Raw genomic sequence first — 14,403 nt, forward strand, 5'->3', positions numbered from 1 at the left:
CTTCTCACCTCCTGAAAAAGTTTTTTTTAGTCTCTTTAAACAGGACTCCTTTAGAACACAGCGCACTGCACTGCTCCAGTAGTCAAGCTCGGAGAAATAGTTTTATCTAAATGAATTTTAATACAAACAGCTCCCATCATGAGTGCGGCCGATGCCTTGATCATCTTAAGTAAAATGCAGGGTGCAGTTTCTATCTGCCTTCAGGGAATCTGGCTTTTAGAGCTGTTTGTAATAACTTAGTTCTGAGGCCTTTAATCTCTCATGGCAGGAAGCTCCACAACCACTGAGAAATGTCATACCTGCCGGGTGATGGGATCGAACTGCCCGGGCTGGTTGGCCCTCAGGGAGTAGGGGAGTGAGGTGGGGTGGACACACGTGTGATTGCGGTCTCCTCCCCAGATCCATGCACACTTTAGAATTTATCTGATTGGAATCATGGCCGACACATGGGTAGTGCAGATTCCAGGTTTGGCTGGCTCACAAGGGTGAGGAAGGACATTTCCTATGGCACTGATTCAAATACATGTGTGCGCAAATGTGTGTGGATGGTGTTTGGGTGATCGGGCCTCTGTTGGACACGTACAAGTTGGGTGTGTTTTTGGTGGGACCGTCATTGTGATATGTGTATCTTCCCTGTAATGCGATCAGATAATTATAGGGTATAATAGCGACCTCTCATATGGCAGTTGCTTGATGAATCTGAGCAATTATGTAGATTTATATGCTTAATTTTCACAGTACTCTCCGAAGTGGTTTATATTTCCATTCTACAGATGAGAAAACGGAGGCCCAAATGAAGTAACCCCATTGCTCCCAGTCGCCCAGCCAGCAAGTGGCTGGGCTGGGACTCGCACAGCTGCCTGCCCTGGGAGCTCTGTTCTCAGCTTTGTGCAGGAGAGGTGCAGGCCTCTCTCCTGGGCTGGGCGGTCTCTCTTCAGTTGGGTCTTTGCTGCCAGGGAGCTCGGCCGAGGTGCCAGGGCACGTACTGAGATGAAGATAGCAGTGTCAGCATTCTGAAAGTTCAGGATGTCAATTAGAAAACAAAGTCACAGGAAAGAGGCTCATTAATCATTTAAGCGGTCTTTCCATTAGGGTAACTTCTATTTGTGACAATTTGCTAATTTATTTGCGCTCAGGAAGGGCCAGGCTAAGTCCCCGCACCTGTAGTCCTCCATTGCAGAGCTGGCAAGTGGGACACAGCCTATCGTCCAGGTGTGTGGGGGAGTCCCCAGGTGAAGGCACACCTGCAGAGAGCACCCCTCAGCTCTGCTCACCTTGACGTCAGATGCAAAGCCTCTGCATCCTCTTCCCTCACGATGGATTCTGACTTCCGCTCATAGATCCAACATGATGCCCACACGTCCCGAGCCCAGCGCTTATTTCTCTTTGGAGAGGGGAGGCCGCCACACCTCAGTTCTCCAGGTTTAGTAGAGAACCTCATGAATGAATTCCTGCTGCCTTCAATTTCCCAAGGGCACAGTTGAGCAATCATTTTTTTTTTTCTAGAATATCAAAGTAGTTGGTGGTAAATGTCAGCCACATAAATATACACAAGATCTGAAAGGCTGCGCGGTGGTTTCAAATGGTCCTTGGCTCATGGTACATTACCAGATATTTCACTGCTGATGGCCTGGCAGACAATGAGAGAGAGGAGGTATTTTATTTGCCTTCCACATTTTCTTTGATCCGACTGTGTTTTTCAAAGACTTAGAAGTTAAACCTTCATGGTTCCCCAGATTAGCTGAGATGGCATGCACATTCATAGGAAAAGAAAGTCACCACACACATATTGACCAGTTGGTTAAGTGTGATAAATAATGGTGTATGAGCTGGGCGTGGTGGTGCATGCTTGTAATCTCAGCATTTGGAAGGCTGAGACAGGAGGATCATGGTTCGCAGCCTCAGCTACTTAGTGAGGCCCTTTACAACTCAATGAGACCCTGTTTAAAAAAATAAAAAAAGGGTTGGGGGTGTAGTTAGGAGATAGAATGCCCCTGGGTTCCATCCTCAGTAACACACACACACACACACACACACACACAAATCAGAGATAGTAACCATCTTGCCTCTGTGCTCAGTTCGACCCACTTTGGGAACCAGTCATGACAACAAAGATGTGGACCCACTAATGGCTGGCGCTCCTGCCCCAGAGCTGAGGTATGCTTGACAGGTGTCAGCGTGCTGGGCTCACTGCCGCACAGATTTGGGGCTGTGCTTCCCGTGTGAGTAGCAGCTCCTCTCCCCAGAAGCAGACCCCACTTGCACCTACCACTTGTTCCTGGACTTAAACACTATCGTCTCACTGTAGAGGACAAACATATTACCTTTATGGGCCTAAGCCACTATTGCCAATAGATCTGTATCTCCACTCTCCTCATGTCCTCCCCCAGAAAGGTTCATGGGTAGCCTCACAGGAGGAAAAAAAGTGCCATTTACATCCTGAGAGATGCATGCCGTCATCAAGGGCCAACACAGGTACCTTTAGAGGTTGGTCCATTGCTCCCCTGACTCCTTGAAGTTGAGCTGTCACTCGGGTGCGCTGAGGACTTTGGGCCAGTTCCCTGGTAAGGTGGCTTCCTGGAGGAGTCTGGGCAGGCAGTGGACCGCTGGCCCTGGGGTCAAGGATCCTGAACTGGAATCTTCACGCTCACCCTTTTCAGCTGTGTGGCTTTGGGAACATCACATAGTATTCCTGAAGAGCGTGCTCCAGCCTGAAATTGCTGTGAGGACCAAGTGAGATAATCCTTCGGTCACTAACACGGAATGGGGCTCAAGGAAAAGCACCAGGTGTCTGCTGGGCCCCTCCTGCAGGCTAGGTACAGTACTGGTGAACAGAGACGCCGCTCTGTGCTTTCTGGGCTGAGAGCCGCAGGCAGCCCTCTGAGCCCTCTTCTGACTGGCTTGTGATTTTTGTCCCATGAGCATAGTCCATCCACGGCCGACGGCTGAGCCCTCAATTCGGCAGGGCTGCTCATCAGGCTTGCTGGTTGTGTGGGGGAAGGCAGGGGAAAGTTAAACCAAGCAGGGCAGCCCTAGCTTTAGGGATCGTGGCACACCCCCTCTGCGGGGCTGTGGCCTGCAGGAAGTACAAGCAAACCCTAGCGGGTATCAGGTCACCCACCTGTGCTCCCAAGGCCAAAAGTTGTGAGCCACAAGAATTTATGCTTCTGTGCAAGGGTGTTAGAAGGTGTTAGAAACTGCCTCTGGAAGCAAGAACAGGAGCAGGGCCAAAGTGAGCTGGGGCTTGAGATCAGGCACCAGGGCTCGGCACCCATTAAGCTGTGGTGGTAGACAGGAGACTTGCCAAGCCTGGATCGCCCGCAGCAGTGATTCCATCGTGTCCCCCACCCCTGCTCCTGCACCATTGTCTCTGTCCAGGGAGAGTCACAGAGACCCTGGAGGCCATTAAGAAGTGGGACCAGCCCTTCCCAGCTGACTAGATCAAGTCTGGCCTGGCGGCGGCCTCCTCAGCACCACGGACAGTTCCCGCTGGGCCTTTCCTCTGGCCAAGGGAGACTAGGCAAGCTGACAGGTGCTGCCTGGGCCCTTGGCAGTGCCGGGCCTGGTGTGACCCAGGCCTGAGGGCAGCAGGGTTCTCACGGTCAAGGAAGGGGGCCATGGTTCCTGGCTTCCAGTTTTACAGTGAGGAATTCAGGAGAAATATCCAATCGTTCTGAAGTCCAGCCCTCGCTCTGCTCTGCAGGGAGGGCTCCTGGCCACACTGCCTGGGTCCGGGCCTGGGCCCTCTGCTCACTAGCATTTGAGCTTTTCTCTTTCCTCCGTGTGTCTGAGGTCTCAAGAAGATCTTTGAAGTGAAAATAACGGTACCCATGGCGTGCCCAGTCCCCAAAGTCTCGATTTGAACATAGTATCGAGTCGCGAAGCTACGTGCTAAGGGCGCACCGCGGGGCCTCTTCCATGGCGCCGATGGTGTGAGGAGACACCATTCTCGCATTGTTATTTATAAGCCTCTTTCCCCAAATACCAAGGCCTTTGAGCACTGGTCCGCGCCACTATCACCACTGGACTGCGGCCGTGGCGGCCAGTCAGCCACCGCGGTCGTCCATGGGCACAGGGTCTGATGTGAGACTGTTTTGGTGGCTTATGGGGCTGCAAAGGAGGAGGCTACGCGTGCAGGTAATTAGCTTTATCAGTGCAGTTGTATAATTTTATGGCTCACGTCCGAAAGCAAATGAATACAGAAATATGCCACTGGAATGGTTCCCAACCCAGTGGCGCTTGGTGAGTCTGTGATTACCCCCGTGCTCCCCTGCTTCCCGGCTCCTCGGGCTGCGTCGGAGCCTCCATCCTGGCCCGCCTGGTCGGCTGCACGCACCGCTGCCGTCCGCCTCGGGAGCATGGCGCCAGTGTCTAATAAGAGAGCAACGTGCCACTTTCTGAAGTCTTAATTTCATACATGTGAAAAGGAACCACGGAGAGAAGAGGAAAGGAATGCAAAAAGAAATAAACACAAAGATGCGTTTAAAACTGAGTTGTAGCCGAGTGTGGTGGCACACCCTCTCCAAGGAAGCGCAGCGCCGCTCAGGACCATCGAGTCCTGTGCGGGGTGAGCTTGGTCTCCTGAGGACCGCGGGGCGAGCCTCTGCTTCAAAGTTTGTGCCCTGGCGTGCCTTTCCTTGGTGTCTCCAGCCACCTTGGGTATGTTTGTTAAATGGAAGTGGTTTTTTTTTTAGTCACCGGTTTTTTTTTTTCTCTTTTTTTTGTAATGAGAATTGAACCCAGGGGATTCTACCTCCAAGCTATACCCTAGCCCTTTTTACTTTTAATTTAAAAAAATTTTTTTGCGGGTCTGGGGATGAAACTCAGGGGCATTAAACCTCCAAGCTATACCACCTGCCCTATTTTTTATTCTTTATTTTTGAAACAGGGTCTCACTAAGTTGTGGAGGGCCTCACTAAGTAGCTGAGGCTGGCCTCAAACCATCATCCTTCAGTCTCAGCCTCCCGAATGCTGGGATTGTAAGCATGTGCCACCACGCCCGGCTGCCTTACTTTTTATTTGGAAACAGAGTCTCACCCAGTTGCTGAAGCTGACCTTGAACCCACGATCCTCCTGTCTCAGCCTCCCAAGTACTGCGGTTACAGGCATGCCCCATCGTGCCTGGTAGGAAGGAGCAGTGGTGCACAAGGAGGACATTTTCCTCCATGTCCTAGTCACTAGAGAATGTCAAAAAACTAAATGTTCCCTGCTTGATTGCAACTTAAATACAGAGGCTTTAATTTAAACAAGAAAGGAAAGAGACAAACAGGCCCGCTCCTGAGAGCCACACTGATGCTTTAATATTAGCGCCTCGGAGACTTCATTGCCTGCATTTCTAAGCCTAATTTCCTGGTCCACTGATACTTGCCAAGAGACTTTACAGCTTTCTCCATTATGAACTTGCTTAAGTGAGCTGTTCGTAATAATATAAGTAATTACATCAAGACGTGGAAGGCAGGAAACACGAAACCAGCGTGAAACCGGGATGCGCCGAGCAGCGCGAGGGGCGCCTCGAACAGCCAGCCCCACCATGCGCATTTTACTAGGGGAAGATCACCTCCCACTCGTCTTCGTTTCCCCTAGCAAGACTAGTCGGAGGACTAAAATGATCGCAGTGGATTCCCCCTCCTCAGATAAGGCGCCTCATTTGGCACGCATAGGGGTGAAGCAGGAGAGGCAGCGATGTGCTTCAGAGCCCTGGCTCCAGACGCAGGGCGGCATCCTACTGGTTGGTGAGATGGCGTGGGAGCAGGGGAAGGCATAGCTGCTGTAGGTGGTACCCCATCTGCGGGTGTCTGACTGCTGTTATCTAGAATTTCTCCCCCTGCCCCATCCCAAGATCCCAGCAGGTGCCGAGTTTTCCTTGACTGAGACTCACCCCTCCCTGGCACGTGCCGGCGAGGCGAGCGTGGAGGGACTGCTGAGCCAGCTGGTCCTGGAGCACCTGCAGCTGGCTCCGCTGCACTGGGGTGAGTACCTGGCACCCATTGCTTCCGGGAAAATGGGTGCCTTCTCTCAAAGAGGGCTTCTTCTTTATGCGAGCTCGTGGTGGGGAGGGTGGGCGTCCCAGGGGTCGGTGCATGCTGTGGGTCACCTCCGGGAGGTTGCAGCAGCGCCTGTGTGCACGGGCAGCTCAGCGCACCGGGTGAGTCTTGCTCTGAGCCCGGGTGAGAGGGCTCAGAGCTGGCCAAGCGCGGATGCACGGGCGGGCCTCAGTCACCTCGGTTGCTCATCACTATGGTGCTGCGGCCTTCATGTCTGATTAGGTGGGCTCTGCAGATGTTTCTGGAGAAACGTCTTAGGGTGATGGGGAGGGAGAACAAGGCTTCGGTTACTCCCTGGCAGTGACTCCATTCGCTGGGAAGGGCTTTCACAGCCTCCCACGCTAACGTGTGGGAAAGGGTGTGTTTTGTAAACATCTCTGCTCAGTCCAGCGTCCAACCCATCTGGGGTTGCCTGGATGTCACACTCCGCCCAGTGTATGTGGACGTCGGTACCTGTGGCACCCTGGCCTGCGTCTTTCTACAAAGTGCTCAAAGGTGACTGGCTCAGTGACAGCCTTGGCCTCTGAGGAAGTGAATCTTCTCTGTTCTCTGGACACACTTCATTAGATTGTCGGTTCTGGATCTACTACAAAACATCAGTTGATAATATATGCGTCTTCCTCCTTCTTCCTTACCCAAGAAATCGCTGTATCTTCTCTTTGATCCGTGTTCAGCTAATTAATAAGCTGGAGCTGCCCTTCTGCATGCTAAGGCAGACAAGTGTTGTCCTGGGGGCTTCAAGAGAAGAAGGAGCCTTTCTCCTTGTATCCCATCACTCCTGTTCAGCCCAGGATGCCTGGCCCTGCAGGGTGCCAGCTCGTCACAGGGGAAGCCCTGGCAGCCGTAAGCGGGTGTGCACGTCACCCAGGGCTCGTCCTTCCCCTCCTCACTGACCCAGTGAAGCGGAAGGGAACACTTGACTTTTCTGCAGAGGGTTCCTGGTTTGGCTGTCTGCAGACTTCCACGTTGCCCAGACACATGCCCGGGTTGAAATGTCCTGTCCCCCGTTACCCAGACACAGCTACTTCCAAGTTCTGGCCACTGAGGAAGGGCCTGTGGCAGCCCCGCAGCCAAGGGCTCTGCAGAGGGTGCCCAAGTGGGTGCGGGCTGCTCCTTGCGCGGTGAGGGTGGGCGTCAAGCGGCAGGGGCCCTGGCATTTCTGCTGAGAGTCCTGTCGGGGGCGTGGCTGTGTCCCCGCAGGAGACCCAGCAGCAAGCCGCTGGGCCCTGTGCCTTTGGTCTCTGGGCATCCTGCCCAAGCACGGGCCTCCCTACCTCATGGCCTGGCTCAGCGTCCACCGCAGTGCACTCTATTTCTTTACTCTGGGTGCCACGGTTTACTTAACTCTTATCATATCTGGACATTTACAATGAACATCTTTATACAGAAAATGTTTGGTTGTCTGACTAGTCCAGTCAGCTTTGTACTTATGGAGTTACTAGGTCCAAAGATGTGTACATTTTTAAGGACTTTGAAGAGTGCGCTTGTCAGAAGAGTATGGGACTGTTGGTTGTGATGAGGACAACCAACATCCGAGGTGATGTTCTCAGAACCTGAGGTGCCTTCCACAAGGCAGCCTGGGTGGCAGGGAGGGAGGTCCAGGGCTGGCCCTTGGGCACAGAGAAAGAAACCAAATGGCCTCCAAGAATGGCCGGCTTGGAGGCCCCTCAGACCTGGCTCCTGGCCATGACTTTGCCGCATTCCACAGGACTGGCCAGGGACCTGGAACACATCCTCCTGCCCCGAGCTGCAGTGCTCCCAGTGAAGTGGGTGGCACAGCCAGCTCCCAGGGAAGGCAGGGACCCAACCCGCTCCTTGCCGGTGCCTGTGCTGGCAAGAGGACCGTGCAGTAGCTCATGAGCCACTGTGACCTTGCACACGTGTGTAGCCTCCTGTGATGGGGGACCCTCAGCTTGGCCAGGGCCAGGCCAGTCTCCATGTGGCCCTCCTCACAGGCCCAGACCCAAGGAGCCCTCATACCAGATTTGTGACTGTCCCACTGGGCCACATTGCCGAAGAGACAAAGTCTCACAACAGAAATGACAGGAAATCAGAGTTGACTAAGGAAAGGGAGCCGCTTCCTATTCCCCAGACAATCTCTACTTCAATTTTATGCATTTCTAAGTTATTCTGTGATGCCCCAGTTTTAGTTTTGTTCATAGAAACGACGATGCCATGATTATACTTCTGGGTTCTCTTATGCTTGACAAACACATAAACATTCCCCATATTATACACACATCTTATACATACTCCTAAAGGCCGAATTAGATTACATCCAAGAGATACGAGATAATGTGATACTTGATCTGTTGTTGAACTTTAGATCCTTTCAAAATGTTTACCATTATACAAGAGAGCTTTCCCGTTGTGTACACAGGGTTTTTCTGCGCGTCTAGAATTATTGTCTCAGCACAGATTCCAGAATTACAGATACTTTATGGGGTCTTGGCAGAGTGAGCCCATCAACTTTGACCATGTGGGGTTGGTGAGAGTGGTCGCAGGGCACGGACAGGCCTGGGGTGCTGCTGAGCTCGCCACGTGGGGGCTCTTTGGGCTCTCTACCTTCCTGTGCCAAGCCGTGGCCTGGGCAAGTCATCTGGCTCTCTGTGCCTTGGTTACCTCATTTAAGAATGTCGAGTTTTCTCAACTCATCAGTGAAGGAGGAAGAAGTACCAGGCAGGGAGAGGCCACGCTATGGTGCGCTTGTCCCTGGTCACTGTGCCTGCTGTGGTCGTGGTTCCTAACTTAGTCGTAGAGAGAAGGGAACTGGAGTTGTGGGGTGTGAGTCCAGGGCTGAGGGAGCTCCCTCTCTAGAGGATCCAGGAACAAGGCAGAGCTGGCCATGGGCTGGGCCAGGCTCGCAACAGGACCGTGAGTCCAAACACCAGGGTTGAACTTTGAGACGCTTCTCTTCCCAGTCTATGCATGTTCTGGAAGTGCAGAGAGAGAGAGAGAGAGAGAGAGAGAGAGAGAGAGAGAGAGAGAGAGAGAGGGAGGGAGGGAGGGAGGGAGGGAGGGAGGGAGGGGGAGGGAGGGAGGGAGGGAGGGAGAGAGGGAGAGAGAGAGAGAGAGAGAGAGAGAGTTTCCATCCTCCAGGTAGAAGAGGAGGAGGAAGCAGGGCTGGGCCTGTCTGTGCCTCTGGCAGAAACCAGTGTGCTCCCTGGCTGTCTGCTTTGAGGACATCTTCCAGGCGTTTCCATAGATACCGGGCATGGTGACTCACAGGGTAAGCTGTCTGCCACACTGATTGGAATGTCCCCCTGCTGCACCACCCACCACCTCCTCCTTCAACCGATAGCACTTTTCTCTTCGTAGCTCTTTATGTCTTCCTAGAAGCATCAATGATTGGGCTGTGCCGCCTCTCTTCCACCTCCAGTGAATACAAATTCAGTCTTCGCTACAGTATGGAGTGGTATTTTCATACATGTTCTCCAAATAGCCACCGAGCGCGCCCACCTGTGCACTCGGGGCCTGGCCGTGATGAGGAGGCGGCGCTTGGGGAATGGGGCTAGCGCCAGTCTAGGAAACAGCCACCACCTGATGACTCGTGAGACCCACTGCCGAGGCTCAGAGCCTGTGGCTCCCCACCCTTGGGAGCAACGCTCGGGCCCGGGATCTCCATGCGCACCTCTTCCGAGCTGCCTAATCCACGGGGTCGTCGTGACCGCTCCCAACCTTTTGGTAATGGGAGTTGCACCCGGGGGCCTTCTACCTCTGAGCTCTACCCCCAGCCCTTTTTTTATTTTGTGGTACTTGGGATTGAACCCAAAGGCCTTCTACCTCCAGGCTACACCCCAGACCTATTTTTTATTCTTTATTTTTCTTTATTTTGAAACAGGGTCTCACTAAGTTGCGGAAGGCCTCACTAAGTGGTGAAGCTGGCCGCGAACCTGCATCCTCCTGTCTCAGCCTCCCAAATGCTGGGATTGCAGGCGTGCGCCGCCAGGCCTGGCTCACCTCCAGCCCTTTTTATTTTAAAACGGGGTTCAGCAGGTTGCTGAGGGTCTGACTAAGTTTCTGAGACTGGCCTTGAGCCTGTGACCCCCCTGTTTCATCCTCCCAAGTACTGAGATCAGACTGAGATTAGACACTCCCTTTAGACTAATTAAGAAGTAGACTCAGAGAGATGAAGTCTTGCCGAAGGTTAATGGTTAATTCTTGGATTGAGATTCACCCATTAATTGAAAAAATATCTACTGACCATCTTCTCTGTGCCAGACACTGTCCCAAGTGCTGGCACAAGTTCAGCTTGATCCAGGCCTAGGGGATGCTTTTGCTCTTGAGGGCCGGAGACCCTGGTCGGTCAGCAGACATTCGCACACCTCCTGATGTGTATTGGCCTGGGAGTCAGCGCAGGTGCTCTGGAAGCAGATGTGAGGGGAGAGCTGGAGGCCACCCCCTAGCCATGGCACTAGGTAGAGGCAGCGGTGTGCTGGAGACCTAGCACTGACAAGACTCACGGGCCTCCTGGGGGAGAACACTGGAAGAGTGTTCTCTTCATGGCTGTGATCCCACCATGTCTGCCATCCTTCGAGGTGTTACTTCTGCATCTGGCCAGCTCCAGTCAGGGGCCTGGATCCGAGAGCACCGGGCAGCCTAAAGTCTGTCTGAGTTCAGGCTGCACCCTGGGGCTCTGCAGAGAGACATGTTCCATGCCTGAAATGTTTCTGCTTATCAAACTGTGGTACAGGGATATCTTGTGAGGAGTTTAGTCTGTATCTAGCATGAGGCTCCTGCAATGGGACCTCATGCAAGCTGGCAGCCAAGTGAGTGGGGGCCGGTGTGAGGGGGCACTTTCAAGTATGCAGAGAATGAGAAGGAAAGAAATGTGAAGTCCCACAGAGCAGCAGGTGCCAGGGTACCAATCCCGATGAACAAAGGGTTGATAAGAGTTGGATACAAATAGCATGCTCTGTGCCTGCTCCAAGTGGGCTCAGGCTGTGCCAGAACTGGGCCACAAAGCCCGGTAACATCTCAGTACTAAGACCGCGTCCAGGAAGCTGCACACAGAGCTCCATGACCTCCAGGACAGGACTTGCTGTTCAACATCACTCAGTTCTCACCTCACATGAGGTAGGAAAACCAGGATGATCATTTCACGATATCCAGCAAGTAAGTGCAGAGGGAAGACCGGTCCCCGCTGGCTCTAGACGAGGCCCCTCTGCACTGTCTCCCCCAGGGGAAGGTTTGAAACACAGGAGAATGTCCATCCCTTCTGCCAGGCCCCTCTGAGAGCCCGAGCACCAGGTATCTGTTCGTTTTTATTTATTTTGCAAAGACAAAACATATACAGATGTACTTCAAAATTAAGAGTTTCAGATAAGTCTCTCCTTTCTGATCCTGGTCCTCCCTCTCAGGCTGTCTGGGCTCCGCTTCTGGTCTGCCTCCAGATGTGGCCTGTGCGTCTCTCTCCCCAGGAGTGGCGCACGAGAGCACTCTGCCACTTGCATTTTTGTCTTCACTTAATGATGTGTCTTGGGTACCGCTCCATCTCAGTCCATTAGAGCTGCCACATTCTTCCCAGCCACCGTGCAAGACGCCTTGTCATTTATTTACCCTGTCCCTGCTGATGGACTCTCAAGTTGTTTCTAATCTTATGCTGTTGTAAACATCATTGCAATAAACACCCTTGTAAAGATATCAGCCCTCACCTTGCAAACGAGCCACACCGTGGGACATTTATTTCAAATGGAGCTGTCTCCTAAAAATATCTTCTGTGTTTAATATCATACTTAGAAAGACCTTCCCCTTTTGGTTTTTTAATTATTTTTATTGGGTGCATTGTAATTTTACATATTGGGGTACAGATTATTAGAAAAATATATGCACACAACTCTAGTTGCCCTCTCCACTGCCTCCCAGCCTCAACTCCACAAGCCTTTTGAGACTGGAATTGGCAATATTGTGTATGTTCACAGCATTACTTCCTTAGTGCATTCTTTACGATTTCCTCTGCCCCACTGCTAATCACCCGTGGCCACTCCCCTGGAGTCTCTGCTCATCTATCTGATACCGCCCTTGTTGTCAAATATCTCTCCAGCTTCCACAAGTAAGAGAGATCATACATCTATTTGTTCTTCGGGACTGACTGCTTAGTATGATGTTGGGTGGGTATCAGTGGATGTGTATATACCAGATGGAGATGCTAGATGGAGGTAGGGTTTCTCTCTGTCCTTTCAGGAACTCATTTCTTTTAACCTTCAAGTCATTAATTTATCTGGAAGTTATTAGAATGTGAGTCAGGGATCTGCCCCTTTTTTCAGAAAGCTTCCTAGTTGACCAGAAGTTATAATCAATAGTCTGTCATTCTCCACTTATAAGCAGTGCCACTTTTTATACATGTTTAAGGAAAAGTTTGGGTTCTCTTTTCTGCCTGTCTGTGGGCAAGCCAACACCGCCCTGTAATTATTACAGCCCAACAGGCAGTTTAACACCCACTCCTGGTAGCCTTCCTCACCGCCATTTTCCTGCCTTCCTCCTGTGTGTGTGTGTGTGTGTGTGTGTGTGTGTATGTATGTATGTATGTATGTTTATTTAGGTTAAAAACCCAGTCGGGCGTGGTGGCACACACTTGTAATCCCAGAATTTGGGAGGCTGAGACAGGAGGATCGCGGTTCACAGACAGCCTCAGCTACTTAGTGAGGCCCTCTGCAACTTAGTGAGACTCTGTTTCAAAATAAAGAATATAAAATAGGACTAAGGGTATAGCTTGTAGCTCAGAGGTAGAATGCTCCTGGGTTCTATCCCCATTCTGTAGAGTTTTGTGCATATATATATATATATATATATATATATATATATATATTTTTTTTTTTTTTTTTTTTTTTTTTTTTTTTTTTTGCTGGTCTGGGAATGGGACCCAGGGACATTCGACCTCCGAGCTACACCCCCTGCCCTATTTCTTATTCTTTATTTTGAAACCAGGTCTCACTGAGTTGCAGAGGGCCTCACTAAGTGGCTGAGGCTGTCCGAGAATTGTGATCCTCTGGTCTCAGCCTCCCAAATGCTGGGATTACAAGCGTGTGCCCCCATGCCTGGCTGTGTGCATATATTTTTCTAACAATCTGTACCCCAATATGTAAAATTACAATGCGCCCAATAAAAAATAATTTAAAAACCAAAAGGGAAGGTCTTTCTAAGTATGAAACACCCCACCTAACACAAATTGGGCATCCTGGCTGTGTTCGGGGGTGCGGTAACATGTTGTGCAGGTCTATGGGCTATAAACAGTAAGCGATACCATATGAGCCCATCTGTGCCGTAGACCATTACATCTAAGTTTGGAATGTTTCTTAGTACATGTTGCTGTCATTAAGTAACGTGACTGTATATGCAGACTTGGGTCTTACTTGTCACTCCATCCACACCAGAATGTGAGCTCTAGGCAAGAGAAACTGGTTCCTCATTGTATTCTCAGGAACCTAGAACTGTCCCTGGAGCATGTGATAGATGCTCGATATGCATTTGTTGAGGGAATTGGTAATACAGCCTTTAAAACAAAATCATCTCCAAAGCCAGCTGTGGGATTCCTATGCTGTGGGGAAAGCACACTCAGAGAGTCTGCAAGTCAGTGATTGAGCCTGCAAAGCAAGGGCCAGACACAGGTGCTGTGATCTCAAAGGGCAGGTTTCTCCTTACGTTGCTCTTCTCAGAATCAGACAATGAAATATCAGCCTTGATCTCAAGCCCTGGTCAGCTGACTTCCACCGCACCACACTCCTTTAGGAAGGAATTAAGGCTAGGTGTGGTGGCACATGCCTGTAATCCCTAGTGCTTGAGAGGCTGAAAACGGGGAAATGGCAGGTTCTAGGCCAGTTTCAGCAACTTAGACCCTGTTTCAAAATAAAAAGGGCTGCTAGTGCAGTTTGGAGGTAGAATGCCCCTGGGTCCAAACTCTAGTACCAAAAATAGGAAGGAAGAAAAGGGAAGGGAAGAGAGCAAGGAAGGAAAGGTTGCCATGTATGAGCTTGCAGAAAGTTCCAAGAACAATAGTGCGCATAGCTTTGAGTGGTTGACCAGTTGTCCCATCACTTCCAAATCATTTAGTGTGTGTTTCCTACAAACACTGACAGTCTTTTATGTAACCATAATGCAGTCATCAAAATCAGGAAATCGCCGCCGAGACGTTATCACTGTCTAACGCTGAGTGAGCCCATTCTTGTTTTGGCAATTTTCTCAAGTGTCCTTCATGCCTCAGAAGCTAGACCTCAGCCAGTCACTTGATGCGCTTCGTTGCAGGTCATCTTTAGTCTCCTTTGGACCGACAGAGATTCGTGGTCTTCCTTGGACTTTTCTCACCTTGGTACTTGGAGATAAACTAGCCAGCAGTTGTATATAAAGCCCCTCCATTGGGTAC

The 14,403-nt window shown here is 51.1% G+C and overlaps 1 protein-coding gene across 5 annotated transcripts in view; it reads left to right on the plus strand.

Annotated features, from left to right (window-relative positions):
• The window catches only part of TRAPPC9 (trafficking protein particle complex subunit 9), a gene marked incomplete at both ends in the record, with an annotated part of 503,715 nt that overhangs the window by 415,554 nt on the left and 73,758 nt on the right, over positions 1 to 14,403 (plus strand). For all 5 annotated transcript variants that reach the window (XM_080695229.1, XM_080695231.1, XM_080695232.1 and 2 more), the window contains one exon: positions 5,873 to 5,969. In XM_080695229.1, the coding sequence (XP_080551355.1) occupies positions 5,873 to 5,969 (97 nt within the window). The remainder of the gene's footprint in view (positions 1 to 5,872; positions 5,970 to 14,403) is intronic.

This window comes from Muscardinus avellanarius (assembly GCF_963383645.1).
Source record: "Muscardinus avellanarius genome assembly, chromosome: 4".
NCBI lineage: Eukaryota > Metazoa > Chordata > Mammalia > Rodentia > Gliridae > Muscardinus > Muscardinus avellanarius.